Here is a 26,023-nt window from a genome sequence, read left to right as displayed (position 1 = left end):
TACTTCGGCTCACCGAATGTTGAGGTGTGTAGCGACCGGATCGGGGGTCACTCTCCAATCAGCACCAGGCTGCGCGCTCCGCTGGCCAGAGGGTCCGGACTTGACCGCAGAGCAAGCAGAGCCCCATTCCCACTCGAAGTGCCAGCAAGAAGAGAGTACACTGCGGGAAAAGAGTAGTGCAACTGATACCAACCATAATGCATTCCAGGGCATATCGAATGGGCATGCATGTTCCTTAAGATCTTCTAGAGAGAGAATATGAAATCCCAGCTTGATTGCCACGCACATTTTCGAGCAGTGTTGAGGCGTATGGGAACCGGTGAGAAGAAGTGTCATCCGAACCGGCGATGCATCGCACGCTCGTGCCGTTCGTAATGCTCTTGGGAAAACCGGAAGCGGTCGCCGCAATGCTCCTCCCCCGCCCCCGCCCCCCGCAACAGCGCACCTTGGCAAGACCAGTGGGTTTTGTGTAGACCCGAAATAGACTGGTCATCTAACGATATGCTGATGGTTGTGTCCCCTTTCGATCGCGGGCTCATGTAACGCGCTGATCGTCCGACGGAATTTTGGATGCCATTCAAGTATCGCAGTGAAAACCCACCACCCACTAGGAGGGGCGGCAAACGCAGCTTTCGATGGGCGCAGCAGCTCGAAGGCCAGCGAAATCCAAGAATGCCAAAAGCTCAGAGTGCCAGCGCGCCAGAGTGCCAGAGTGGCATCGCAATGCGCGTGCCCAGCTGCCTTGGCTTGTCAGTGGGATTGGGAATGGGATGGGGTTTGGATTTGCCTGTGGACTTGGTCCACCCGGCCCGCCAATCTTTAATATACGGGTTTATTCCGCTAATTAAACAAATTCGACTGCATTGTTCGCATACGATGCTGGGTATTCGTGTGCCCACGACGGGGCATGCTCGTCTAGTGGGAAGCAGGATGCAGCTTGATGCGACAAGGCAAAAACCCTCTGCCAAATGAATGGGTCAAACTCGAAGGCTCAATAATCCCACATTCGTGCACGTGTGCATCCTACTGAACGAAGTTGGGTGTGTTCGGTGGCTCAGTGGGTGTCCCGCGGTCCATCACTTTCCTGGGATCTGCGCCACCGCCACCGCAGCAACCGCTTGTTATTGTTGCATGTTTGGCTGACAGCCACAAGTGCATGGCGACGGGATTTCGATGGCAATTATATGTATATTATGCACTGCAGTGCACGTGTGTGGCTGGGCGGGGAGGTGGGTTGCGCGGGGGGTTGGCTTCCTTGACCAGAGACCGGGCACCAGGCACTGAGATCGGGGTGCCTGGTTTGGCACCGGCACCAGCACATAAATAAAATCTACTCATGAATGAAAATGCGTTCGCCTGAGCCATTTCCGGTTGCAGCCGAGGAAACCAGAAGAGCCAAACGGTTAGCATAAATTATTTGAAAGATCTGCCAGAGTGGTGACAGCCTCGGCGATGTGGGCGTCAGTAATGCAGAGTCAATTGCATTGCTTACTGCAGTCGGCCTCGAATGGGATGCGGTTACTTGTGATCAGTACTGACCTCCGGTACTACTAGTCCTGCTCGCCTGCTTGCCTGCTTCTCGTTCGCTGGCCACCCCCTCATCCTTGTTATCAAGTGACTAAAAAGCCTAAAAAGCCAAGAAGGCGGCACTTTGAATCACTGGCGACGATTCCCTCAGCTGGGGATTGGTGGGCAATAATGTGTAATACAAACAATTAGTTGTATTTATTTGCGAAAATAGCAAAGTGGAAACGTCAAAATGAGCCACTATTTTGCGGGATGAGTCACTCGGACTCATCCGACAGTTTCGCGGGCCAGAAACAGATTTGCTAATATTTAATTGTCGGCCGGGTTAAGTAATGCTGGCGAATATCGGATATGGCCATATTTGGCCAGCGATTGCCGCTATTTTCGAAAAATGTATTTCGGATCGGTGGCCTATACGTGATGCTGGGCAAGCGAAAATTGCGCATACGCTGCGTCTGCCCAATCATATGCTCTATTATTGTTATTATGCTGTATTCATTATTAGTATTATTATTAGCACGGGCATGCATTGTGGCGCAGAAGCCGAGCGATGCGATGGCTCACCCTTAGATCTATATATAAAAACGGGCACTTGGCCCGCATTGTGACCAGCCATAAACAGCAGAGGTCACTATCCTAGCAGTCCAAAAGGGGAAGGGATGCGTACGATGTTAGGAACACCCAAGGATATTCACCTACTCTATCGCAGTTGGCGTTGCTGTTGCAAGTAGATATATTTATATTTCAAGAGTCAAAACGTATCTCTTGGGTTTCGCAAAACGTGCTGGCACTGCTGGTTATTTCGACCGATCGTATTCTATATCTGCGCAGCATGGATATATGGTATATGGCATTTTCTATGCGAGTACTAGATGCCAAGAAGGCAAGTGCCGTTGACGCAAATGGTGCGCCTCTGCCAAATGACTATTATTTTTATTGTTATGATGTAGTGTCTGCGTAGTGGTCTCCAGAGTTCGACTCGCCCCATCATCCACCCATCCGCTGCAGCTCGCTAAGATCGCGGCTTCTGCTGGGATTCAACTACGCGGAGGAGCAATATATGTAATAGCATAGGTTTGCCAAGGATGCAAAGTGGCCAGCGATGACCTGTTTGTTTGGGATCAGTCGATCGAAGCCCCTTTGAAGGATTGGTGGTTACGACCCCTTGGCAGCCTCATTGAACTGTCGACTGACTGGGGGCAGCAATGCGCAATGCTTAAGTGAACAAAATTGGAAACAAAACGAAAATGGAATGCCAATGAAATTCCAACGCACGTCGGGATCACCAGACCCATCCCCATCCCCATCCCCATCCGCACACCCACAAGCCGTGTGTACGAGTATCCGACATCGAAAAATGGCCAGCACTTGTAAGACATGTGTAAATATTTACGTTCCGCCTTCTTTTTTCTTTTTTGGGCGGAGGCGGCGGTGGGGGCCAGGAGGATCTCCGAGATTAAGTGACGTCGATGTCGACGACCGACGAGCGGCGACGCAAGAATTTTGGAATTTGGCATTGTCGAAGGACGCCTGTTGTTGCCATTGTTGTGATCTTGTGTACTTGTGCACATATATAGTTTATACGGATTTATCTAGTACGCAGTGGGCGAGTGTGCATGTGGTTTCGATTGGCACCCGGAGTCCGATGCGGATTTCATGTGCGGATGTGGCTGCGGAATGAGTCAACTGGGGCTGCCAAATGGGATTTTCTAATTTCTGCTCGGCGTGCACTCGTACTAGCGAATTTGCGCAGCTGCATAAGCATCCACATTTTAATGGCCGCAAAGGTCAGAAGTGCTGAAAGGATGGATGCCTGGCAAGCTGTCCAGCTGGCCAACTGGCTCATTGTCGCAGTAACTGGGTGAACTTAATTAGCCCGTTTATGGATTCTAACATTCCAAAAGTGTACTCAACTGAGCGCAGTTCCAATAAACAGTCCATTACCTATTTATATTTCATTTTGACATGGTGCAGTCCTCACGGATACTATACATTATACTATTTTGTTCATCAATGAATATGCCCAGTCTTTTGTTAGGGCCATCCCAATCGCAGCGAAATTCGCTGAGAACATCCATTTCAAGATCGCCTTACTTCGTCATCGTTGTTTGTTTGCCATCGCTGGGATGTGAGTGGGATGGGCTAAGAATAGCACACCTGGCCCGAAATAGACGCGCCATGTGGCCGGCCACTGTGACGTCAGGGGGAATGGAGCTGGATGAGGTGGAGCTGAGCGGTCAGGATGTAAACAACCAGCGCTGGAATCACACGGAATGGAATGTTGCGCCGTTGCGACGGTTTGTTTACACTCGTTCTCGCACGCATCAACTCAATCAAAATCAATTCGCCGGCCAGAATCTCCGCCGGAATGCGCCCCCTTCCGATCGGAAGGAACGACTCCCCTTATCGCCCCCAAAATGCCAATCTATCAGCCAGAGATGATGACCCTTCCCTCTGTTTTATGCTCACTAAGGATGACTCGGACAATCGCCAATCAGAAAGTCAGACAGTGACCCCCGAGGTTCCCGAGTGCAAGTCGGGTGCATGGTCCAAACATTGGACATCTGTGTGTAAGAATAATGTTCAAAAAATCGAACCCTTCTAGCTGGAACGATGGAAACATCGGTTTACTGCCCCAGAGATCCCTAGCCCACGTTGCATAATGAATTAATGTGGAAAACCTCTATGAACTATGCTAAAAATGGAATTTTTGAACTCACCAGTGCTCTCCGATGTGGCCAGTTGATAACGCCAGAATGCCATCACTGCTGATTGGGAGCAGCTTGTGTTATCAGGCGCTTATTTGGCGGCTAGCTTGGAGTCGCAATAGTTGATAGCATTGTCTCCATAGATGTGGTAGAAGCGAAATGTGGCTCCTACTATCTCTAGTCCTGCTCCTGGCGATCGTCGCCCTGGAGATGCGACGGTTTCTGCGGAACATGAGGACGATACCAGGTCCTCTGCCTCTGCCCCTGCTCGGCAACGCCCACATCTTTCTGGGGCTCACTCCGGCCGAGGCGTGCCTCAAGATGGGCGAGCTGGCGGAGCGGCACGGCGACACCTTCGGACTGTTCCTGGGCCCGTCCTACAGCGTGATGCTCTTCAATCCGCGCGACGTGGAGCGGGTGCTGGGCAGCAGCCAGCTGCTGACCAAGTCGCAGGAGTACTCTTTCCTGGGCCGCTGGCTCAACGAGGGCCTGCTGGTGAGCAACGGACGCAAGTGGCACCGCCGGCGCAAGATCATCACGCCGGCCTTCCACTTTCGCATCCTGGAGCCATACGTGGAGATCTTCGACAGGCAGTCACTGCGGCTCGTCGGGGAACTGGCGCTGCGGATAAGCAGAGGCCAGGAGAGGATCAACCTGGGCGAGGCCATTCACCTCTGCACGCTGGACGCCATTTGCGGTGAGTACATGGATGGTGGATGGATTCAGCAGATTGATTGGCCCCAAAGTTTCAGAGTTTTCACTGCAAGCTCTACATTTTTCCACCTATGGATCGATCTCTTAAATGATACGCGACCAATAACTCATAGCTTTTAATGGTGGGTTATTTTAATCCAGAAATCTGGGGGGAGACGTCTTCGAAGCATTGGGCCAAGGTCCGAATCCCATTCACCTCCATAAAAACGGCTACCGATTGTGATAAGATATGGTTTGTCGAACTATTTTGGTGGTAAGCTGGCGTTCGACAGTGCGATTAGATATTCCCAGGGCGATTTACACCAAGCTACACTCGAACAAACTGGGCTGGTCTTCTGCTCTGCGGACACACTGTCATGTGCAATCTTTGCGTGGAGTTGAGTCAAAGTATGCACTCACAGCTTGAGACCTCCCTGCGGAATCCAAGCAGTTGGATTTTCAGCCGAACTGAGAAAAATCCAGTTCTAATTTCAAGTCATAATAGGGGAGCACTTTTCGCAGTGCATCGGTGGGTGGGATAATCAGTGCTTATGGCCGTGTCCGTGGCCGTTCTCATGTCTACGGCCCGCTTCTGGCCGGATCAGTAGTTATTCCACTATCAAAGGGTGAATAGCGATTGAGGAGCATACGAGAAATACGGAGACTAGTAGAAATATGTTTCTGGTCATCGGCGCAATCCTGGCCAGCGCCCTCTTCGTGGGCCTGCTGCTCTACCAGCTGAAGTTCAAGCGGCTGATTGACCTCATCAGCTACATGCCGGGTCCTCCGGTGCTGCCGCTGGTCGGCCATGGCCACCACTTCATCGGCAAGCCGCCGCACGAGATGGTCAAGAAGATCTTCGAGTTCATGGAGACCTACTCCAAGGACCAGGTGCTCAAGGTCTGGCTGGGACCCGAGCTGAATGTGCTGATGGGCAACCCCAAAGACGTCGAGGTTGTCCTGGGCACGTTGCGCTTCAACGACAAGGCGGGTGAATACAAGGCCCTGGAGCCGTGGCTAAAGGAGGGTCTGCTGGTCAGTCGCGGTCGGAAGTGGCACAAGCGCCGCAAGATTATCACGCCCGCCTTCCACTTCAAGATCCTCGACCAGTTCGTCGATGTCTTTGAGAAGGGGTCGCGGGATCTGCTCCGAAACATGGAGCAGGATCGCCTGAAGCACGGCGACTCCGGATTCAGCCTTTACGACTGGATCAATCTCTGCACCATGGACACGATCTGCGGTAGGGATCTAGGGGTTTAATTTGTATCATATTACAAATGGTGGTGCTTTGGAGAATGGGCTTTGGGTGTGGCCTGAGTATGGCCAGAGTATCTATTTGTAAAAGCTTTGATAGCATTCCTCTTTCTCTTCCAGAAACCGCCATGGGTGTTTCCATCAACGCTCAGTCGAATGCAGACTCCGAGTACGTCCAGGCGGTGAAGACCATATCGATGGTGCTGCACAAGCGGATGTTCAACATTCTGTACCGCTTCGACCTTACCTACATGCTAACCCCACTGGCGAGGGCGGAGAAGAAGGCCCTGAACGTGCTTCACCAGTTCACAGAGAAGATCATCGTGCAGCGCAGGGAGGAGCTCATCCGCGAGGGAAGCAGCCAGGAGAGCAGCAAAGATGACGCCGACGTGGGCGCCAAGCGAAAGATGGCCTTCCTGGACATCCTCCTGCAGTCGACCGTCGACGAACGACCCCTGAGCAACTTAGACATTCGCGAGGAAGTGGACACCTTCATGTTCGAGGGCCACGACACCACCTCTTCGGCCCTGATGTTCTTCTTCTACAACATAGCCACCCACCCGGAGGCGCAGAAGAAGTGCTTTGAGGAGATCCGGTCTGTGGTGGGCAATGACAAGAGCACGCCGGTGAGCTATGAGCTGCTGAACCAGCTGCACTACGTCGACCTGTGCGTGAAGGAGACCCTTCGAATGTATCCGTCTGTGCCGCTGCTGGGTCGTAAGGTTCTCGAGGACTGCGAGATCAGTGAGTACAGTGCGTAGGGGAGTAAAGTACTCCTTTTTAACTTGTCTTACTCCAATGCAGATGGAAAGCTCATCCCGGCGGGCACGAATATCGGCATCTCTCCGCTCTACTTGGGCAGACGGGAGGAGCTCTTTAGCGAGCCCAATAGCTTCAAGCCGGAACGGTTCGATGTGGTCACCACCGCCGAGAAGCTGAATCCGTACGCGTACATTCCGTTCTCGGCCGGACCTCGCAACTGCATTGGCCAGAAGTTCGCCATGCTGGAGATCAAGGCCATCGTGGCCAATGTGCTCCGGCACTACGAGGTTGACTTTGTGGGCGACTCCTCGGAACCACCCGTGCTGATCGCCGAACTCATATTGCGTACCAAGGACCCCTTGATGTTCAAGGTGCGGGAGCGAGTCTACTGAACCACAAAATCGCATTATATTTTTACGCTTGTCAATTAAAATATATTCAAAAATGTTAACGATTCGCGCCAAAGTCTTTACTTTGAGTGAAGGCCGAACAGCAAGGTCACGGTCACACTGGCCTAGGGGTGGACTAGTATCGATAGCGCGAATGCTGTTCGCTTAATTTTGCGCCACAAGTATCGATAGTGAGCCCACGCTATCGTCTCCGGCGTATCGATAGTTTCGTGAATCGTTAGCCCAGCTCTAAAATAGTGTTTCTCTTCTCTCGTGTAAAAAAACAGAGAAATTAAACTTTTTCGCGCATTTCGCCAATGCAAAAATTGAAATTCGCGATCGCGTTCGTTTGCCCTGCAGATTGCACAACTTCGCGCTCTCGATTGGCGCCGATTTAGCGGAGAATCGCGAAATCAAAGAAATATTCGCAGCAAGAAGAAGAACGGAACGGCCAGTATAATCGTATTGTTGTTTGTGTTGGTGTTAGTTGTGTGTGTGTTTGTGGGTGTTGTTGTTGCTGCTGCTACTGCTTCTGGGATGATGCTGTAAAGTAAAAGTGGTGGCAAAAGCACTAAGCCCGTGGTGCGACGCAAAAAACACGCTGCAGTTAGCGGCCAGGCGGAAAATGATGAGAGTGATGGTGGCTTGAGTTCCGAGTAATCGCTAAAATATCGAGCACACAGTTTGTGCAAATCAAATTGCGCCAATAAGCAAAAGCAAACGCAAACATCGTTTGTTTTATTGCATTCCACGCACACACACACACACCTATATATATGCACACGCACGCAGTCGCATACATATGCGCTGCAGCAGCAACAGAGATTTTTTTATTTGACCACACTCACTCACACACGCAACCACATGCATCCACGCAGCAAACGGATAACAACAAAAACAAAGAGAGCAGCCAAATGTTTCGCCTGAGGTGAGTTGTTGATTTTTGTGAATTCCGTTTGGCGATTTTTGCGACAGTAAAGTGCAACAAATTGTTTGTTTTTCGGCCTTTGCTTTGGAAATTGGTCTTGATTTGATTTCGGTGCGTGTGTGTGTGGAAATTGGAAATCGCCTGTGTGCGTGTGTGTGCGCGCACTATCGAGTGCTCTCGCTCGCACCGACGTACTCCTTGCGGGCCCGCGTTTGTTGTGTTTTGCTGTTGCTGCACTTCTCTCTGCCCAGCCAAACAAATCGCTCACTTTTAGTAAAATTCAATAACTGTCCGCAGTGCGAAACATGAATTAATAGTTAATGATTGAGTAGCACGGGCTGCATTGTGGTCCATGTCCTGCGAATCCTCCAACTACCTTTTTGAAGCCTCCGCGGAGGAAGAGTAGGGTCTCTTTCGGGGTTCGGATTGCTAATCCTTGGATTGGTACTAGCCATAAAACTAGGTTTCTAGTCATCCGTGTCCTTATCTACCTATCTGGGCAGCCAAATCCAACTAGGTTCGATATAATCCCCAGCATGTGCTCATTTCTTGGTCCAAATAGGCCTGCAAATACATATATGTTAAATCGATTTACTGTTACCTAGTTTCTCTGCAGGATAATGAAATGGTAAATACCGAATTGTACAGCTGTTTCCGAATGGTTGTATGTATAGTGAAATTCATGTGGATAGAGTCCGAACTTTACTCGAATGAGCGATGCGTTTGCTGTGCGTTAGCCAAGAAACCGGTCAACTAATGTTTCTCCATTTCCAGTGACCACATCACCAAGGATTAGAGCCAGCAACACAGAGTGAGAGGATACAAGAACCAGCCAAGGAACCACCGCTAGCGAAGATGTCGCGCTGGGGCAAGAACATCGTGGTGCCGCTGGACTCGCTCTGCAAAGAGAAGGAGAACACCAACCGGCCCACTGTCGCCCGTTCCGTGGGCACCGTTGGCAAGTGGGGCAAGATGGGCTTCACCTCCACGCGCACCTACACCATGCCCGCCATCCATCCCATGGCTGCGGCAGCGGCGGCTGCTGCAGCAGCCGCCAGTCCCTCCCAGAGTCCCGCCTCCACGCAGGATCACGATCCCAACGACCTGTCCGTTTCGGTGCCGGAGCCGCCGAAGCCGAAAAAGTTCTTCAAATCGAGGAATACAGCTCCGCCGGAGGTCATAGCCCAGATCATTCAGCAGCTACCGCACTGTGGAGCCGGCGCATCACCCATGCGGGACCATTTCTCGTCGGCCGGTGTTGGTGCTGGTGGTGTCACGCCTACTTCCGGTGCCCAGGAGGCGGGCGGAGTGAAGCTGAAGCCGGGCAAGGGCGCCAACTCCGCAGAGCGGAAGCGCAAATCGCCCAAGAAGAAGGCAGCAACAACGCCAGCCTCCACGCCCTCGACGCCTGGTGCGTTCTACGGCGCCTCAGACCGAGATGGCGATGGGCTAAGCGATCCCGCCTCGGAGCAGCCGGAGCAACCGTCCAGTGCCTCGAGCAAGCAGAAGCAGAAGAAACCGAAGGAGGAGAAGAAGCTGAAGCCGGAGGCGCCGCCTTCGCGGGTACTGGGCCGCGCCCGCAAGGCTGTCAACTACCGCGAAGTGGACGAGGACGAGCGCTATCCCACGCCCACCAAGGATCTGATCATTCCCAAGGCGGGGCGCCAACCGGGTGAAGTCGCGGCGACGGCAACACTTGCCGCCGCTTCGTCGGAAGCCTTCATCAGTTCCACGTTTGGCAGCCCTGGTTCGGAGCCGTCGTTACCCCCGCCTACGTCAGCGCCAAGTGCAACTGCCTCCACGGCGTCCCAACTGCCCTCCGCATCCGGCGGCGCGTCAAATCCTCCCAGCGCCTCCCGCACGCCAGAACATCCTCCTATCGTGCTACGCATCTCCAAGGTGAGTTACCGGGATTTACTAATTATGGTTTTTAAACTCTATAGACCTGAATATCAGTTGATTGCTTCTACTTCCCTCTATAACCTAATACACATAATAGTAATTTAAATTAATATATCCACCACACTAGTGGGTGCCCCTGCTTTTTTGCTCTTCACCACTCCGTTTCTGGGTACATTTCACTCAGTGAACAGTTATCCAACTCTAACTATTTGCCGAGTACCCCAAATGCGATCACCCTCTCTCTCTCTCTCTCTCTCTCACGCGCTCCGTCATCTCTTTCGCCCGGCCACCTCTCTTGCTTCGTCTTTCTTCGTTTCCCTCTCTTTCCCTTACCATTCCCTGTGTGTGGGAAAGGGAAGGCAGCGCAGCGCGCGAAGCAGTGTGAAATTACGCGCGCTTTTACATGGCAAACCAACGGAATTGGAGTCAAATCGCTCTCCCGAGTTGTTGGTGTTTTGTTTTTCGTTCCGCATTTATCCGTCGGTTCTTGCCCATTTCGGTTCACTTGGAGTGCTAATTACCGGGAACGCGACACAGTAGTGCTTATTTTCATTTGCCAGATCAGCTAGCCAGAAGTAGGATCAGAAATAGTGGATCCCAGTAGAAGAACCTAGCTAAATGGGCACTCTTTCGTTTTCCAGGGCACTTCGCGCTTGGTCAGCACGGATAGCGAGGAGCCGCCGAGCAGCTCGCCCGCTCACCAGAACCAACTGAATCAGCTTTCGGTCACGGAGGAGGAGCCAGCGGAGCGGTCTGGAGACGAAACAGTTCCTGCAAGTACGCCAAAAATCACAGTGAAGCCACTGAGGCCGCCCCCAGCAGCAGATTCCGTCGATGGATCATCTGCGGCAGTTGGAGGAGCATCAGCAGGCGATTCTTTCGAGGAACGCAAGTCCCAGTCACTAGAACCCAACGAGGACGAGGAGGAGGAAGAAGAGGAGGAGGACGAGGAGGAGGAACCGCCGGAGATCAACTACTGCACGGTAAAGATATCCCCAGACAAGCCGCCGAAGGAGCGGCTCAAACTGATCATCAAGACGGACGTGATCCGCAACGCCATCGCCAAAGCCGCAGCAGCAGCCGAGTCCCGCAGTGAAAAGAAGTCGAGGAGCAAAAAGCACAAGCACAAGCAGCTGCTTGCCGCAGGATCTGGAGCCGCTCCAGCTTCTGGAGCCACCCCCGCCGAGATCAACTCAGAATTCAAGACACCCTCACCTCATTTGGCTCTCAGCGAGGCCAATAGTCAGCAAGCACAGCATACACCATCTCAACTACATCAACTGCACCAGCTGCATCCGCAGCGAGGCTCCGCAGTCATATCACCAACCACCCGATCGGATCACGACTTCGACTCGCAGTCCTCGGTGCTGGGCAGCATCTCCTCGAAGGGCAACAGCACGCCGCAACTGTTAGCGCAGGCTGTGCAGGAGGATAGTTGTGTGATTCGCAGCAGGGGATCTAGTGTGATCACCAGTGATCTAGAGACGAGTCAGCACTCCTCCCTGGTGGCTCCCCCCTCGGACATTGAGTCACGACTGGAGTCCATGATGATGACCATCGACGGAGCGGGCACGGGAGCAGCATCTGCGGTGCCGGAGACTCCACTGCAGGAGGACATACTGGCTGTGCTGCGAGGGGAAGTGCCACGGCTAAATGGCAATACGGACCCGGAGCCAACCGAGGAGGAGGATCAACAGCAACAGCCGAAGAGGGCCACGCGTGGCAGGGGCAGAAAGGCTAATAACAATGTGGATGTAACTCCACCCGCCACGGAGACCAGAACCCGAGGTAGGGCCAAAGGAACAGATGCGACCACGGCTGCCATATCGCCGCCAGCGGGCAAAAGAACCACGCGGGGCACTCGGGGCTCCAGAAAAGCCGAACAGGAAGTCGACATGGAAGTGGACGAAACGGCGGTGGCGACGGTGCCAGCAAACGAAGAGCAGCTGGAACAAGCCACACTTCCACCGAGGAGGGGTCGCAATGCTGCTGCCCGAGCCAATAACAATAATTTGGCAAGCGTAAACAATAACATTAATAAAATAGCCGCCAATCTGTCCGCCAAGGCCGAGGCCAGCCGACTAGCAGAAGGAGGAGTAGCGGGTGGAGCGGCACGGAGCTATGGTCGGAAACGAAAGAACCAGCAGGTAACGCAGGTGCTTCAGCAGGAGCCAGCGCCCGAAGAGCAGGAAACTCCTGATGCTGAGGAGGAGCAGCCGACACCCGCCAAGATTCCGCACACAGATCACAGGGAACATTCGCCAGACCATGATCCGGATCCTGATCCAGATGAACTGTCGAACAACTCAAACAACTCCTCGTTGCAGCACGATGGATCCTCCTCCTCGCCCCCACCCCGCGATTACAAGTTTAAGGATAAGTTTAAGCGAACATTGACACTGGACTCGCAGGGCGCGGCGAACGCCGGAGCGGGAGGAGCAGCAGCGGCGGCGCCACCTGAGTCCTCTGGCGAACAGCGGGGCGCTGTCAAGCTGGTCATCTCAAAGAAGAAAGGCAGCATCTTCAAGAGCCGCGCTCTGGTGCCATCCGATCAAGCGGAACAGGCTACAGTGGCCAAGCGGCATCTGTACAAGCACAGTTGGGATGCTGCGCTAGAGGCGAATGGCGGTGGAACCAACAGCGATGCTAGCAATGCCTCGGCATCTGGCGTGGGCGTCGCTGGGGCGAAGGATCACCTGCATCATTTAGCGGCGGGCAAGTCCGACGGTGATTTCGGGGACAGTCCGTCGTCGAACAACAATGGCTCCTCCAGTGCGTGCAGCAGCGCATCCACGTTGCGCGGCGATAGCCCTGCCCTCGGAAAGATCTCGCGACTGGCGGGAAAACAGGGAGTACCTGCCACCTCCACTAGTTCCGATGCCTTTGACCTGGATTTGGAACCAATTGCCGGAGAGCTCGACCTAGAGCGTAGTGCAGCGGGTGCTTCCGTTGGTGGAACGGGGGCAACGACAGGTGGAGGTGGAGCGACGGGCGGTGGCGGCCCCATTCGTGTCGACCGCAAAACTAAGGACTACTATCCAGTGGTGCGGAACGTTAAGACGGCCCATCAAATCCAGGAGATCGGCGAGTACCAGGAAATGGACGACGATGTCGAGTACATCCTGGACGCACTTCAGCCGCACAATCCTCCGGCAACACGCTGTCTCTCCGCCCTTCAGCTAGCCGCCAAGTGTATGATGCCCGCTTTCCGGATGCACGTGCGTGCCCATGGCGTGGTCACCAAATTCTTCAAGGTAAGTTAGATCCCCAATTCTTTAATATATTGAGCTCCAAACCACCTTTGGGCTCATGTTATTTGCATAGTTGGATTATGTAATTGAAGCTTATCAAATTCAAAATATCAGCTTTCGGTATAGCTATTCCCAGAATAGCAAGTTTGTTTTGAAAGCTGTCTTGTTATTTTGTTATTCTGTATTAAAAGCCTGTATAAACCATTAAACCATTGCACTGGTACATTAACCAACTTGGTATTGTTTTCCACTTTAAATCAGTACAGATTATTGATTAATTTCAAAGTGAACAAAAAACTTCTTTGTTAATTAACTGACTATTTAACTGTAGGCATTATCCGACGCCAACAAGGACCTCAGCCTGGGCCTGTGCACCTCGGCCATCATGTACATTCTTTCCCAGGAGGGCCTCAACATGGACCTGGATCGCGACTCCTTGGAGCTGATGATCAACCTTCTGGAGGCGGACGGCGTGGGTGGCAGCACGGAGACTGGGCACCCGGATAGAGCGGGCTACGACCGCAACAAGCAGAAGGTGCGCGAGTTGTGCGAGGAGATCAAGGCGCAGGGCAAGGGAACGCATCTCAACGTTGATTCTCTGACTGTTGGCACGCTGGCAATGGAAACGCTGCTATCGCTGACATCCAAGCGCGCGGGCGAGTGGTTTAAAGAGGATCTGCGCAAGCTGGGTGGCCTGGAGCACATTATCAAGACCATCTCAGACTTCTGCAGCCCGGTGATTGCCTGCGACACGGAGATTGACTGGCAGCCGACGCTGCTGGATAACATGCAAACGGTGGCGCGATGTCTGCGAGTCCTCGAAAACGTGACGCAGCACAATGAGGCGAACCAGCGCTACATGCTCACCTCTGGCCAGGGAAAAGCAGTGGAGACGCTCTGCCAACTATACCGCCTTTGCAGCCGACAAATAATGCTGCATCCTTCGGATGGTGGTGGCAGCAACAAGGAGCATCCGGGTGTGGCCATGCGCGAGCTGCTGGTACCGGTGCTCAAGGTACTGATCAACCTGACGCACACGTTCAACGAGGCGCAGCCATCGTTGGGAGCCGAGCTGCTAGGTCAAAGGGGCGATGTGGTGGAGACGAGCTTCCGGTTGCTGCTGCTCTCGGCCAACTACATTCCCGACCAATGTGTCTTTGAGCTAAGCATACTGGTGAGTGTGTGATTAATATCTTTTACCAATTTCAAACACTGATTCCCACCTCTCCAGGTTCTTACACTGCTTATCAATTTGTGCATGCATACTGTGCCCAATCGGGCTGCTCTAATGCAAGCTGCCGCTCCGGCAGAGTACGTAGCGGATAATCCACCAGCGCAGGGATCTGTGAGTGCACTGCAAGCTCTGCTTGAGTACTTCTACAAGTGCGAGGAGCTGGCCAGGTAGGACACACTAACATTTCTAGTCACATTTTCGCATTGCTTTATATTATGTTCCACGCCCGCAGATTGGTGGAGAAGAACACGGACGCCTTCCTCGAGAGCAACGAGAAGGGAAAAAAGAAGCAAGAAGAAGTGGAGGAGACAGTCAACAATCGTGAGTATTCAGCGGATCGATGATCTGTGACCTATGCTAATTGCCGGTCGGTTTTGACAGTTGTACAACGAGCCGGCCACCACATGGAGCACACGCTAAAGGGAAGTTATGCGGCCATCCTGGTGGGAAATCTGATAGCGGACAATGAGTTGTACGAGTCGGTGGTGCGCCGCCAGCTGCGAGGAAATAGCTTTAAGGAGATTATTGGCGTCCTGGAGAAGTACCACACATTCATGAACCTTACATCCAGCGTGAGTCTCACAATATGTCACAAATTTTCAGTTCAGATCGATAGCATATCCCCTTATCCATCAAACTGCACAACCTTCTAACTCGTTAACGTTCTCCCCCATTTGTATAGTTGGAGGCAGCCTTTGTGGCGCATATGAAGTCCACGAAGCGCATCATCGACAACTTCAAGAAGCGCGACTACATCTACGAGCACTCGGATGAGCACGACAACCCCCTGCCCCTGAATCTGGAAACGACGGCGCAAGTCTTGGCCGTGGGAGCGGACGCGTCGCATGCTGCCTCAAGCTCGACCACGGTCGCCTCTGCCTCCGCACCCTCATCCACATCGGCCACAGGAACGACGAGGGCGCCGCGGGTCTATAAAACGTACAGCAGCCACAGGTAATCGGACCTGGGATCGGAATCGGAATCGAAGAGCCATCGCAATTGTCGTTAACCACACCGAAAGCCTGCCACCAAAATAAAATTCTGTTGTTTGTGATTATGTAATTTGTTTATGTGTTGATATAACAACCACTATATGTATGTGTATAGTCTGTAATGCACCTAGTTTCAGTCAGCTGTACCCCACGTATATATAGAAGTATATAGCTAAGAGCGATAGGATACAATGCGATCTGATCTGTTTTTGCGTTTGTATTAACCCAAAGTGATAGCGAATTCCTGAGCATGGTCTGCGTTTTAACTAAAGAAAATGATTAAGATTGACGAAACGAAAGCGACACCCCGAACAACACAAAGATCCAAATCCCCACTAATATGAGTACGTTATATAGTCATAAGCAATATTAGCAGCTAAATGTCGGCTTACCCTCGAAAGCACACACCCATGTAAATATTCTTTAATCAGCGATTTTATCGGACGCGTCTTAGGTTTATTTCGAATGTGTTTTTTTTTACCTATTCATACTTTAAATATTAAACCTTTTTTTTATTGATTGTAAAACAAGCGCTCTTAGCAAAAACGCTGCAGCAGAAAGAGCGAGAGCGATAGACATGTGTAAAGAGAGAGATAGAGAGGAAAATTCTAGATTAGATGAGGGAAATAAAGTTATTTTATTGCCTAAACGTAAGCTAAAGAAACTCTACTTATAAAACTAACACTGATAAATAAATATATATATGTATATGGATATATGTGTACGTTTACAACCACAAAAAATGTCATTTTTAGGCTACAAAAATCAGATTTAAAAAGCAAGCGCGCGTGCAAGAAAGAAACAATTTCGGGAACAAAATATATATATTTATTTTGTGTTTTCAACGAGTACATAATATATTGTTCTTGCGGAAAAAACAAACAGAATTAAAACTAAAATTGAAAAAATGCGGCAGTTGTTTTACTTTGTATAAAGGGAGTCGGGTAATTTGGTTTTTATTTTGACATCAACTTTAAAATATTGCGGATAACTTAACACATTAACTCAATTTATTTCTTATCTTTTGCAATAATATTTAGTATCACAAAAATAGTTTTTTTTTTATGCACTTGCGATGATTTTCGCTCGACGCAGTGTCATCGCTAAGACTCACGCACGTGACACCACAGTGATGCAGTCAGCTGTTTCTGGTATTTTGCAGCCGAAAAGTCAGTATTTTCCGGCTTGCCGCATGTAATTTTTATGTCATCAGGCGGTCCAATTGGCAGTTGCCGCACCGAAACAAGAAACCAGGGTCAAAACAAAGCACTCATCAATTAAACAGCACTCCAATCCACCAGCCCGCCCGCTATTCTGTTCCATTCGGCCAGGATCAGGACCAGGATGTCGACCCGTCGCCAGGCGATCACGTTATACAGGAATCTCCTGCGCGAATCGGAGAAGCTGCCCTCGTACAACTTCAGGTAGGTGTTGTGAAATTGAAATGCCGCCGCAAGTGATGAGCAATGTATTCCGGTATTCAGAATGTACGCTGCCCGCAAAATACGCGACACATTCCGCGCCAACAGGAGCACCAGGGACTACGCGGAGATCGATCGCCAAATGGCCGAGGGCCAGCAGAATCTGGAGCTGATACGTCGCCAGGTGAGTGGTCCGTCGGAATTCACACCTCTCCCTTATCAGCAATGCTTAGAAGTATCCAGAAAACGGAGGGCACTCCGTCTTTGAGATCACAGCGCATCCAGAAAGAGCCGTCGTTTATTTACCAAGTTGTTAGGAACTCAAACAATTAGTGGTATAAAAATACTACTACCAACTACTACGTCCCTTATCAAAGACAATCAATTTAAAGATTAAAAACATTAATGTATATTTAAAGTAGATTTTATCATATATATCTGATTTTGCAAATATGGGGAATGGAAAACTCAATTACCATCTTATTAGAAATCGAAAGTAACCATTTTGCCCCTTTTCGCTTATCAGCCGGTTGAGTTTATTAACCTTTGAATGTCCACAGGTAATCATCGGCCACCTGTACTCCGCTGACAAACTGGTCATAGAGAACAAGAAGACCCTGAAGCCCTCGGACGACTGAGGGAAATGAGGAGCGGAAAACGCGCTAGCTGAAGAGAGTACAATAGCAGGGAAGGAGCGGTAGAAGGAGCAGGAGGCGTCTCCAGATGAAGACAAAACTCGAAAGACTCGACCCACACACAATACAACACACCACACCACACGCATTGTTGATTTTAAATGGCACTTGCATCCATGAAACCAAGGAATCAAAATCATTTGCTAGCAAAAAAAACACCAATTTAATGTTATGTTTAACAACAATTATGAAATTCTATATACATACATATATATTAATGGTATAAATAAGTACTAAAGTACTCCAGAAAAAAAAGAAACATCTAAGACACCGGCGCCAATGACATGGAATGTGTGAGCTGAAAATAGAGCAGGTGGAACCTACGCCTGGTAGGTGCTGGCGGACACATTGCCGCCGGTGCCCGTCCAGTTCGTGTGGTGGAACTGACCCTCCTGGCCCAGCAGCTCATAGGTGTGGGCGCCGAAGTAATCCCTCTGGGCCTGCAGCAAGTTGGCTGGCAGCTTGGCCGTGCGGTAGCCGTCGTAGAAGCTGAGGGCAGTGGACAGGGCCGGCACGGGAATGCCCCAGCGGAAGGCATTGGCCACCACCTCGCGCCACGAGTCCTGGCCGCGCTCAATGGCCTTCTTGAAGAAGTCGTCCAGCAGCAGGTTGGACAGCTGCGGCTGCGACGTATACGCGTCCTTGATGTTGCCCAGAAAGACGCTGCGGATGATGCAGCCGCCGCGCCACATCAGCGCAATTCCGCCGTAGTTGAGTCTCCACTTGTTCTCCCTGGCCGCCTCTCGCATGAGCATGAATCCCTGGGCGTAGGACACGATCTTGGCGCAGTAGAGAGCGTGCTTGATATCGTCGAGGAACTTGGTGAGGTTGGCTACTTGCGCATTGGTCGAGGGTCCCTTCAGCACGCTGCTGGCCTGGACGCGCTCGTCCTTCAGAGCCGACAGGCATCGCGAGAAGACCGCCTCGCCAATTAGCGTCACAGGCACTCCATACTGCAGAGCAGCGATGGCGGTCCACTTGCCTGTGCCCTTCTGGCCGGCGGTATCGCGAATCCGCTCCAGCAGATGACCTTTGCCGTCCTTGTACTTGAGAATATCACGCGTGATTTCGATGAGGAAGGAGTCTAGTTCGGCCGAGTTCCACTTGCCGAACTCGTCTGCCATCTGGTCAGCCGACAGTCCCAGGCTCTGCATGATGTGATACGCCTCGCAGATCAGCTGCATGTCACCGTATTCGATGCCGTTGTGCACCATCTTGACGAAGTGACCGGCGCCTCCATCGCCCACCCACTCGCAGCAGGGTTCACCGTCGGCCTTGGCGCAGATCGCCTGGAAGATGGGCTGGATGAGGGGCCATGCGGCCTCGTGTCCGCCGGGCATTAGCGAGGGTCCATGGCGGGCGCCCTCCTCGCCGCCGCTCACGCCGGATCCGACGTAGAGCAGGCCAAGTTTGGCCAACTCGTCGCAGCGACGAGATGTGTCCTGATATTCCGAGTTGCCGCCATCGATGATCACATCGCCGGCGGAAAGCAGCGGCACCAGCTGCTGGATGAAGTCGTCGACCGCACTTCCAGCTGAAATTGGACCGAGTTTATTTCTGATTAGCGTAAAGTCGATTAAAGCAGATCGTATTCCTCATCGGGGTTCTCTAAAGCTAAAATTGTATCGTAGACTCATTTTCCAAAGCGTTCTTAGCGAGCGCCAGTTCTTTACGTGAAGAAATCATCGATTTAGCCAGAAAGTAGAGCGTGCGATTGGACAAGGTCGGTTGGTTGTTTTTGGAAAGTCACTGTTTTGTTTTGGAGGTCACCCTGGTGGTGAGGCGTCCCTTGCGCCGGGTGAGCACTTCTCCAGCGCAGTGGAACCAGATAAGGCCAACGAGTCGTGGCGATAATAGCATTGATCTATCTATCTAGCGGTCGTTGCTGCTGGTTTGTGGGACACACTAGCGGTCAAGACTGTGGGACTCGCTCTGTTCAATAATCAACTAGCGTTTTTTGTATCGTCATCCTTGGTAACTTAACTACACTGATATTCAATCACCTTTGTCCTTACTAACACCCTCCCTGTGAAAGTGGGAGTTCGCAAAACCTGTCACGCAACTTTCAAATCTACATAAGTTCAGCACAAAAACCTCCAGAGCTCTGTACATATGTTATTGACCCGCACTGTATTCTTCTAAGGAGCAGTCTCCAGACGAAATGACTCACTCGCCTGGCAACTCGCAGGGAAGGAAACTGTAGGTTTTTCGGCTGGTCAAATCCGAGAAAATCGCCCGTTTTGTGTGACCTATAATGAATGTCAAAGATTTCTCTCTGCGCCGCGTTGTTGTTGCTTTCGCACGAACAGCTAGCTAGGTAGGGAGGTGGAGATAAGCCGGGCACGCCGATCTAGAGGTGAGCGGAGTTTCGGACACGCGAGTGTGATAGACGAACGCGTGAGTGACCTGGAAATCACCTTATGCGTTGGCTCGATGGTTTAGGTATGTGGAGGCAGCTTACCACAACTATGAGATTAGATAAAACTCACGCCAGACTTGCGGTTACGGTTTTCGAAATGGGACTGATTCAATTATAAACCTTTTATCAGAAGTGCGGATCTAAAAGAGCTAGTTTTTAAGTCAAAACTATCGCATACAAAACCTACGAAGTGCCATCCCTATCATTTGTACAATAACAACTCCTAACCCAGACTTAGTGGTTAAGGCCGCAGCTCAATGATCTCTAAACAGTTGTTTTTTGTGTTTACTCCACCCCTTCACCGTTTTCTCGCGCTCCCTCCTCTTCCTACTTCACCTGCTTATCCTCTCTTTACCCTTTGCACATTGCAATATGAGCCGCAAAAATCATTTGATGACTTTGCTTTGACTTTTTCACCAATTCACCAGCACGCGCGCACACATGTAAACTGAGTCACCAACACAGCGATCGCTTGCAGCAGGTTTCGATGGGTTTTCGATGTTCTGCGCTACCCAGCCGCTGAATTTGGATTAGCAACTCACCCTTGACCAGCAGCATGACCTTCCGGGGGCTCTTTAGCTTGGAGACCATGTCCTTGAGCGAGTCGGCGCCAATCACGTTGGTGCCTTTGGCCTCATTGGCGAGGAACTCCTTGACCTTAGCCACCGTGCGGTTGTAGGCGCACACCACGAATCCCTTCTCGTCCATGTTAAGTATCAGGTTTTGGCCCATGACGGCCAGGCCGATGAGGGCGATGTCCGCTTGTCTGGAAGAGATCCGGGGATGGGCGACGTTAGGATCGCGGAAAACACCAGGGAAAAGGGCATTTCACTCTACTCACCCGCTCATGTTTTGTGTGTTTTTCGTGCGGTTTGTGTTCCAACAATGATTTGAGTTCCCAATGTTACAATCTATATATGGCACTGTTAAGCGCCAGCTCGTCGATCGATAGTCGCGCCACAATGTTAGCTATCGATAAGTGCGGAAAAGCTCCACTCGCGAAGCTTTCGCAGGGCGGCAATTTGACTTTGAAGCTATCGCCGATCCTTAAGCAATTAATGCCGGTTGGGGCTAGTGTTGTAAGTCCTAGGACTCTAATGGGTACTGCTACTAAATATAGTGCTTCGTAGTATAACAGTAAATGCAAAGATAGTGTTTTCCCTATTATTACCACCTAATACCTATAATGTGGTACTCTAAAAACTGGTAGTGCAATTTTTTTCGAACTATTCTATAAGCAGCTTTTGCCCATTAGTTTCGTGCTAAATATGATGGTCCTTTATAACTCCACAAGTTTAAAAAAATTAACTTTTAAAGCCATTTCTGTATTATAAGGATATACAAATTATACACAAACAAAAAAAAATCGAACCTATTAGTTAGAAGCCTTCAGTTGAGCACCTTGTAGGGATTGAGGATGCTGTTGGGGTCCAGCAGCTTCTTCATCTCGCGCATGTAGCCAATGGCCACCGGGTCCTTGGAGTAGTGCAGGTAGTCCTTCTTCAGGAAGCCAATGCCGTGCTCCGCACTAATGCTGCCCTTCAGCTTGGAGGTGTACTCGTAAACGAAGGGTTCGACCCGCTTGTAGATCTCGTCGTTGAACTGCTCGCAGGACACGTTCAAGTGCAGATTGGAGTCCCCCAAGTGGCCGTATCCGCAGACCACTGTGGCCAGGGGACCGCACCTCTCACGCATCACGTCCACAATGTTGTAGAAGTCCCGCAGAGGCAGCGAGATGTCGTACTTGAAGCAGAAGCTCTTCTCGATCAGACCCAGCGGCACCATTTCGCGAATCTTCCAGATCTCCTGCACCTTGCCGGGATCACCGGTTACGGTGCCATCCTGGATCTCGCCACGCTCCATGCCGTCCCCAATGAACTGGTTGATCTTCTCCTCGTCGTGGTCACCGTTGCTGCCCGAGGTCTCGATCAGCATGTAGAAGGGAAAGCCCGAAATGGGGGAGCTATGGAAAATAAGTGTGTGAACAGGATTGGTAACGCTCAGAGAAGACAAAGGTGGCGCAACTCACTTCAGGAACTTGAACTGCTCGAGGGCGGTGTTCAAGGCCCGTTCGTCAATCAGCTCGCAGGAGCTGAGGATCTCGCCCAGATTCCGCTTGGCACTGACGAAAGTCTTCAGTACATCGTCAAAGGAGTTCAGGCCGATAAAGGCCACGTTTACCGCTCGCGAGGAATGGGGGCAGAGCATCGAGAGCTTCGTGACCACGCCCAGAGTGCCCTCGGATCCTATGAACAAGTGCTTCATGTGGTAGCCCGTGTTGTCCTTCTTGAAGTTGGACATAAGGTCCAGCACCTGACCGGTGGCCAGCACCGCCTCCACGCCCAAAACAGAGCCGTGAAGATTGCCGTAACGCACAACCCGCACTCCGCCCGCGTTGGTGGACACATTGCCGCCGATGTGGCAGCTGGCCTTGGCGCCCAGGTCCAGTGGCACCGTCAAGCCCACCTCTCTGGCCCTCTGATCGAAGTTCTCCAGGATGCAGCCCGCCTCCACGACAGCAATGCCGGTGACCTCGTCCACGGATAGCACCTTGTTGAGGCGCGCTAGCGACAGCACAATCTCGTCGCAGATCGGCACGGATCCGCCCACTAGACCCGTGTTCCCGCCCTGCGGCACCACCGCCAAACGGCGCTCGTTGCAGTACTTCATGATGGCGGCCACCTCCTCCGTGCTTCCGGGCTTGAGCACCAACTTGCTGTTGCCTGGTTGAAGTAATTCATTGGAGAAATTCATTGAAGGGCACACGTATGTGGATGAATTTGGGGCCGCCACCTACCTCGAATCCTTTTAAGGAAGCAGATGTTGTATCCCTCCAGGTCCTCGGTGAGCACGAAGTTCTTGCCCAGGAGCTGCTCGAAGTGCGCCACATCCTTGTCGGTCAGAGTGGCGTAGTTGCCGCGCTGCACGTTGTCGGTGATCTGAAATGTGGGCTGCATCAGTTCTCCGCAGCGGACAACTCGCCACAGGAACACCTACCTCGGTTAGCTCCGGGATCGGAGCCCCGCTGCCCGCCATTGTGCGCACAGTGGTTGCGAAAGCGGGGTAGGTGGCTGCCAGGGCGGTGCGACTGGTGGTGGTGATGGTGGTGGTGGTGATGGTGGTGGTGGTGATAGGCCGCCTCATCAAGGTGGTGGCCCCGGCGCTGGCCAATCTGCGCACATGCAGGAGCTGCTGGAATCTCATCGTGGAGGATGGTTGCGGAAGGGGCTTCGCGTTTATCTGTTATATACCGCAACTGTTATGTGTCTCTGAAATGGGGAATGACATGAGCACACTGGAATACCTTTGGGCCATACAAAATTCTTTACTTTATATTAAGCGCTATGGTGCATAAGAAGCGGAGTTATTATTATTATTAAACGGCTCGATAAGCAGACTCTCTTTGATTAGACACAATGCCAGACTGCCGGACTTCCCCGGGGCACTAGGATGCTTATCACGTTATCACGCCACCATTCATCCACTCGAGGGGGTTGTGGACGCAATCTTCTCCTCACCGCGGACCGTATCGCACTGATAGCAGGGACACCAGGAAACCGAACTTTTCCACTAGACCTCTCGGGCTCTAGAGCTATATCACTATATATGGCGACGTTATCAGCCCCTCCGACTCTGCGCGTGCATGCGAAATTAGCATATTTATTATGGACCACGCACACACACACTCGCACACACGCACACCGCAACACGGTCTGGATTTGGTCTGGTTTGAAAAGTGCAATCCACGGTCGGTGGAGTCAAGATCTTTATGAGGCCACACAGATTATCGCCGGCAGGTAGATCCCTACACAGAAACGGTCATAAAGCAATTTGGCTCGGGGCCAGATTGGAAGAGATACATATTCAGATACAGATTCGGATACGGATACGGGTACGGGTATTTGCATGGATAGATATGCCTGAAGGATTTGCACCACCCGGTCACGGTGGATTAGCCTTCGTGCAAGAATGTATTTGTATTTGCAACGAACAATATTGATTGATTGCAAGTTATGTACATATTTAAGATCAGTAGGCAGGAGCTGCAAATACGCAATCCTTCTGCCTATCTTTTACATATTCAAGTTAAGTAATTAATACAAATACTTTAAATAAAATACTTATATGAATATAGTCTTTGAGCGGGTTAATAGCAATGCCCATCCCTCGTAATCATTTTTGGGATCTATGTTTATTCGCTCTCGCTCTCTCTGCTCTGTATGTTTGTCGTTTTAGTTTCATTACGTCAAGAGATTCGAGCTTTTGTGTGTGTGCCTGTGTGGGGTGCGAACGCGTGTGTCTGTAAACAAGCAAGACAAACAGCAACACTGGGTTAACAGGTAGCTGATAAGCGCGAAAACAATATCAGCATCTGCATACGAATGTAAACCGGTTGTGAAACGAATGACAGATGTGTCACTGCAGTTACTAAAGGAATTAATTAGGATCCTTTATTGACTAACACACGACAAGTAATCGGGAATGGGAGAGCCGCACGCGCCAGAGACTCTCACTGGAAAATGGAAAACACGAAAGAGAAACTAACCTAGGAGCACTCAAAAGCATATTGATCGGAACACCAACTGAACTTACAATGTTTATGTACGGATGGATGGGGGTCACGTCGAGGTCCGGCTACTCCTTTCATCCATAAGTCAGTAACTGCGAAAGGCTGTCCTTCGGAGCAGCGTGCAAACCGGAATCACAACAAACCGCAACTAAAATTCGAAACGCAAAAAAGGGGCAGATTAGCGTTAGTTAAGAGATACGATGGGCGCCAAGCCCCAAACCATATGATCGCTGAGCGAAAGCTCCCCAGGAGAGAGAGCGAACTGAGCTTTCAGAGCGAAAGAGAGTGAGTGAGTACACTACAGTGGCGTTGCAGAAATTTGAATAGTTCATATTGGGGATCGATTTGTGTTTTACTGTTTCTGTTTCATACTTATTTATGCATTCGTGAACGGGAAATAACACAATATTCTAATACAAAATTTTATGTTTTTGTGGGAATGTGCCTTCTATAATTCAATTATTTCAAATAACTACAAACATAATCTTGATGCTTTGGGAAATCAAATTGATGAATCTCTGATTACCTATTGGAATTTGTTATCAACAATTACTATTTACTACTATTATAACTTATGTGTATTATTTATGCCTGAGTTTGTCTTGATTGCCTTTCAAAATGTAGCTGTATTGTAAATTCACTGTGTAGAATTGAAAGTATTAACATTTTTATATAACCGCTAGAGTCAGTTTTAAATTTAAGCATATTTATTACATATTTTTATACGGTAACTTCCTAAAATTGCAAACTTGTAATCAAAACCAGTACGGATTTCACCTCGCATAACAACTGTTATAAAGCCACTTGAATTCACCACACGCGCGTTGGCCACGCCCACTGAACCACTAAACATTCAGCTTGCCTTTGTCCTTTTCTTCTCCGCAGGCGGCACAATGGTGCTATCTCTGTTGCACCCCATAAAAAAACCTTTTCCGGTGGTGCGCCCATTTTTTATTCGCTTCGATCTTCCGTCGGCATTTTAAACTGCCAATTAGCAGCGACTTCTACAATTCAATCCACTGTGTTGTTGTACCCAAAGAAAATGGAGAAGATAGATTTCTCATACACTTGTACCTGTATCGCAACTCGTGAGTTTACTCCAATTGCTTCTTGGGTATCGATAAAGTCCCAAAAACGATGGCTAATCACTTAAAATTTATAGCTTACAATCTGGGAGTTCAATATTTCATTTTGTATCTCAATCTGAACTGAAGATACATATGTTGGATGTATTTTGATTAATTTGTGTGTCTTCATACCCAAAAGTGTTAAGTTAAA

General features: G+C 50.6%; 5 protein-coding genes across 7 annotated transcripts; 3 read left to right on the top strand and 2 right to left on the bottom strand.

Moving 5' to 3' along the window:
* The first annotated feature begins 4,333 nt into the window (after positions 1-4,333).
* On the top strand, positions 4,334-7,400 carry LOC6724923 (cytochrome P450 4d1). 2 transcript variants are annotated; one of them, XM_016173112.3, is made up of 3 exons: positions 4,334-4,932; positions 6,303-6,926; positions 6,987-7,400. In XM_016173112.3, exons 1-3 carry the CDS (start codon positions 4,395-4,397, stop codon positions 7,334-7,336), a joined length of 1,512 nt encoding a protein of 503 aa, XP_016037781.1. In that variant the 5' UTR covers positions 4,334-4,394; the 3' UTR covers positions 7,337-7,400. The 2 variants fall into 2 exon arrangements, with proteins under 2 accessions (XP_016037781.1, XP_016037782.1); XM_016173113.3 differs by lacking the exon at positions 4,334-4,932 and adding an exon at positions 5,522-6,168.
* A 124-nt stretch (positions 7,401-7,524) lies between these two features.
* Positions 7,525-16,354, top strand: LOC6724922 (protein wings apart-like). The gene is made up of 8 exons (XM_039296580.1): positions 7,525-8,261; positions 9,036-10,160; positions 10,805-13,417; positions 13,746-14,588; positions 14,646-14,815; positions 14,881-14,969; positions 15,030-15,220; positions 15,331-16,354. Exons 2-8 carry the CDS (start codon positions 9,117-9,119, stop codon positions 15,604-15,606), a joined length of 5,226 nt encoding a protein of 1,741 aa, XP_039152514.1. The 5' UTR covers positions 7,525-8,261; positions 9,036-9,116; the 3' UTR covers positions 15,607-16,354.
* Positions 16,355-16,792: 438 nt separating this feature from the next.
* LOC6724921 (protein bcn92) lies at positions 16,793-18,022 on the top strand. Its single transcript, XM_002105922.4, has 3 exons — positions 16,793-17,064; positions 17,125-17,245; positions 17,622-18,022. The coding sequence occupies exons 1-3, from the start codon at positions 16,985-16,987 to the stop codon at positions 17,697-17,699; spliced, it is 279 nt and encodes a 92-aa protein (XP_002105958.1). The 5' UTR covers positions 16,793-16,984; the 3' UTR covers positions 17,700-18,022.
* Positions 17,896-21,206, bottom strand: LOC6724920 (6-phosphogluconate dehydrogenase, decarboxylating). Its single transcript, XM_016173312.3, has 3 exons — positions 21,017-21,206; positions 20,718-20,941; positions 17,896-19,290 (listed from the first exon to the last, which is right to left on the bottom strand). Exons 1-3 carry the CDS (start codon positions 21,022-21,024, stop codon positions 18,077-18,079), a joined length of 1,446 nt encoding a protein of 481 aa, XP_016037778.1. The 5' UTR covers positions 21,025-21,206; the 3' UTR covers positions 17,896-18,076.
* Positions 21,207-21,479: 273 nt separating this feature from the next.
* LOC6724919 (D-2-hydroxyglutarate dehydrogenase, mitochondrial) lies at positions 21,480-24,938 on the bottom strand. Of its 2 annotated transcripts, none has more exons than XM_039296595.2 (5): positions 24,769-24,938; positions 23,173-23,444; positions 22,973-23,114; positions 22,205-22,898; positions 21,480-22,138 (listed from the first exon to the last, which is right to left on the bottom strand). In XM_039296595.2, the coding sequence occupies exons 2-5, from the start codon at positions 23,377-23,379 to the stop codon at positions 21,565-21,567; spliced, it is 1,617 nt and encodes a 538-aa protein (XP_039152529.1). In that variant the 5' UTR covers positions 23,380-23,444; positions 24,769-24,938; the 3' UTR covers positions 21,480-21,564. The 2 variants fall into 2 exon arrangements, with proteins under 2 accessions (XP_039152529.1, XP_039152530.1); XM_039296596.1 differs by lacking the exon at positions 24,769-24,938 and adding an exon at positions 23,505-23,707.
* Between the last annotated feature and the right edge of the window lie 1,085 nt (positions 24,939-26,023).

Source organism: Drosophila simulans, chromosome X (genome assembly GCF_016746395.2).
Source record: "Drosophila simulans strain w501 chromosome X, Prin_Dsim_3.1, whole genome shotgun sequence".
In the NCBI taxonomy this organism is placed as follows: Eukaryota; Metazoa; Arthropoda; class Insecta; order Diptera; family Drosophilidae; genus Drosophila; species Drosophila simulans.
The sequence above is the reverse complement of the archived record's forward strand: the minus strand, read 5'-3'. Positions and strand labels throughout refer to the sequence as shown.

What these genes read in the sequence shown, in the direction of transcription:
- LOC6724923 (XM_016173113.3), top strand. Translation starts at nt 5,604, where the DNA reads ATGTTTCTGGTCATCGGCGCAATCCTGGCCAGCGCCCTCTTCGTGGGC. An exon ending in CACCATGGACACGATCTGCG is followed by an intron (nt 6,169 to 6,302) that starts GTAGGGATCTAG and finishes TTTCTCTTCCAG; the next exon opens with AAACCGCCATGGGTGTTTCC. An exon ending in TCTCGAGGACTGCGAGATCA is followed by an intron (nt 6,927 to 6,986) that starts GTGAGTACAGTG and finishes ACTCCAATGCAG; the next exon opens with ATGGAAAGCTCATCCCGGCG.
- LOC6724919 (XM_039296595.2), bottom strand. Translation starts at nt 23,379, where the DNA reads ATGAGATTCCAGCAGCTCCTGCATGTGCGCAGATTGGCCAGCGCCGGG. An exon ending in CGATCCCGGAGCTAACCGAG is followed by an intron (nt 23,115 to 23,172) that starts GTAGGTGTTCCT and finishes CCCACATTTCAG; the next exon opens with ATCACCGACAACGTGCAGCG. An exon ending in CTTCCTTAAAAGGATTCGAG is followed by an intron (nt 22,899 to 22,972) that starts GTAGGTGGCGGC and finishes TACTTCAACCAG; the next exon opens with GCAACAGCAAGTTGGTGCTC.
- LOC6724922 (XM_039296580.1), top strand. Translation starts at nt 9,117, where the DNA reads ATGTCGCGCTGGGGCAAGAACATCGTGGTGCCGCTGGACTCGCTCTGC. An exon ending in TGGTCACCAAATTCTTCAAG is followed by an intron (nt 13,418 to 13,745) that starts GTAAGTTAGATC and finishes ATTTAACTGTAG; the next exon opens with GCATTATCCGACGCCAACAA. An exon ending in GGAGGAGACAGTCAACAATC is followed by an intron (nt 14,970 to 15,029) that starts GTGAGTATTCAG and finishes CGGTTTTGACAG; the next exon opens with TTGTACAACGAGCCGGCCAC.
- LOC6724920 (XM_016173312.3), bottom strand. An exon ending in GGTCATGCTGCTGGTCAAGG is followed by an intron (nt 19,291 to 20,717) that starts GTGAGTTGCTAA and finishes GTCCAATTTCAG; the next exon opens with CTGGAAGTGCGGTCGACGAC.
- LOC6724921 (XM_002105922.4), top strand. Translation starts at nt 16,985, where the DNA reads ATGTCGACCCGTCGCCAGGCGATCACGTTATACAGGAATCTCCTGCGC. An exon ending in CTGCCCTCGTACAACTTCAG is followed by an intron (nt 17,065 to 17,124) that starts GTAGGTGTTGTG and finishes TCCGGTATTCAG; the next exon opens with AATGTACGCTGCCCGCAAAA. An exon ending in TGGAGCTGATACGTCGCCAG is followed by an intron (nt 17,246 to 17,621) that starts GTGAGTGGTCCG and finishes GAATGTCCACAG; the next exon opens with GTAATCATCGGCCACCTGTA.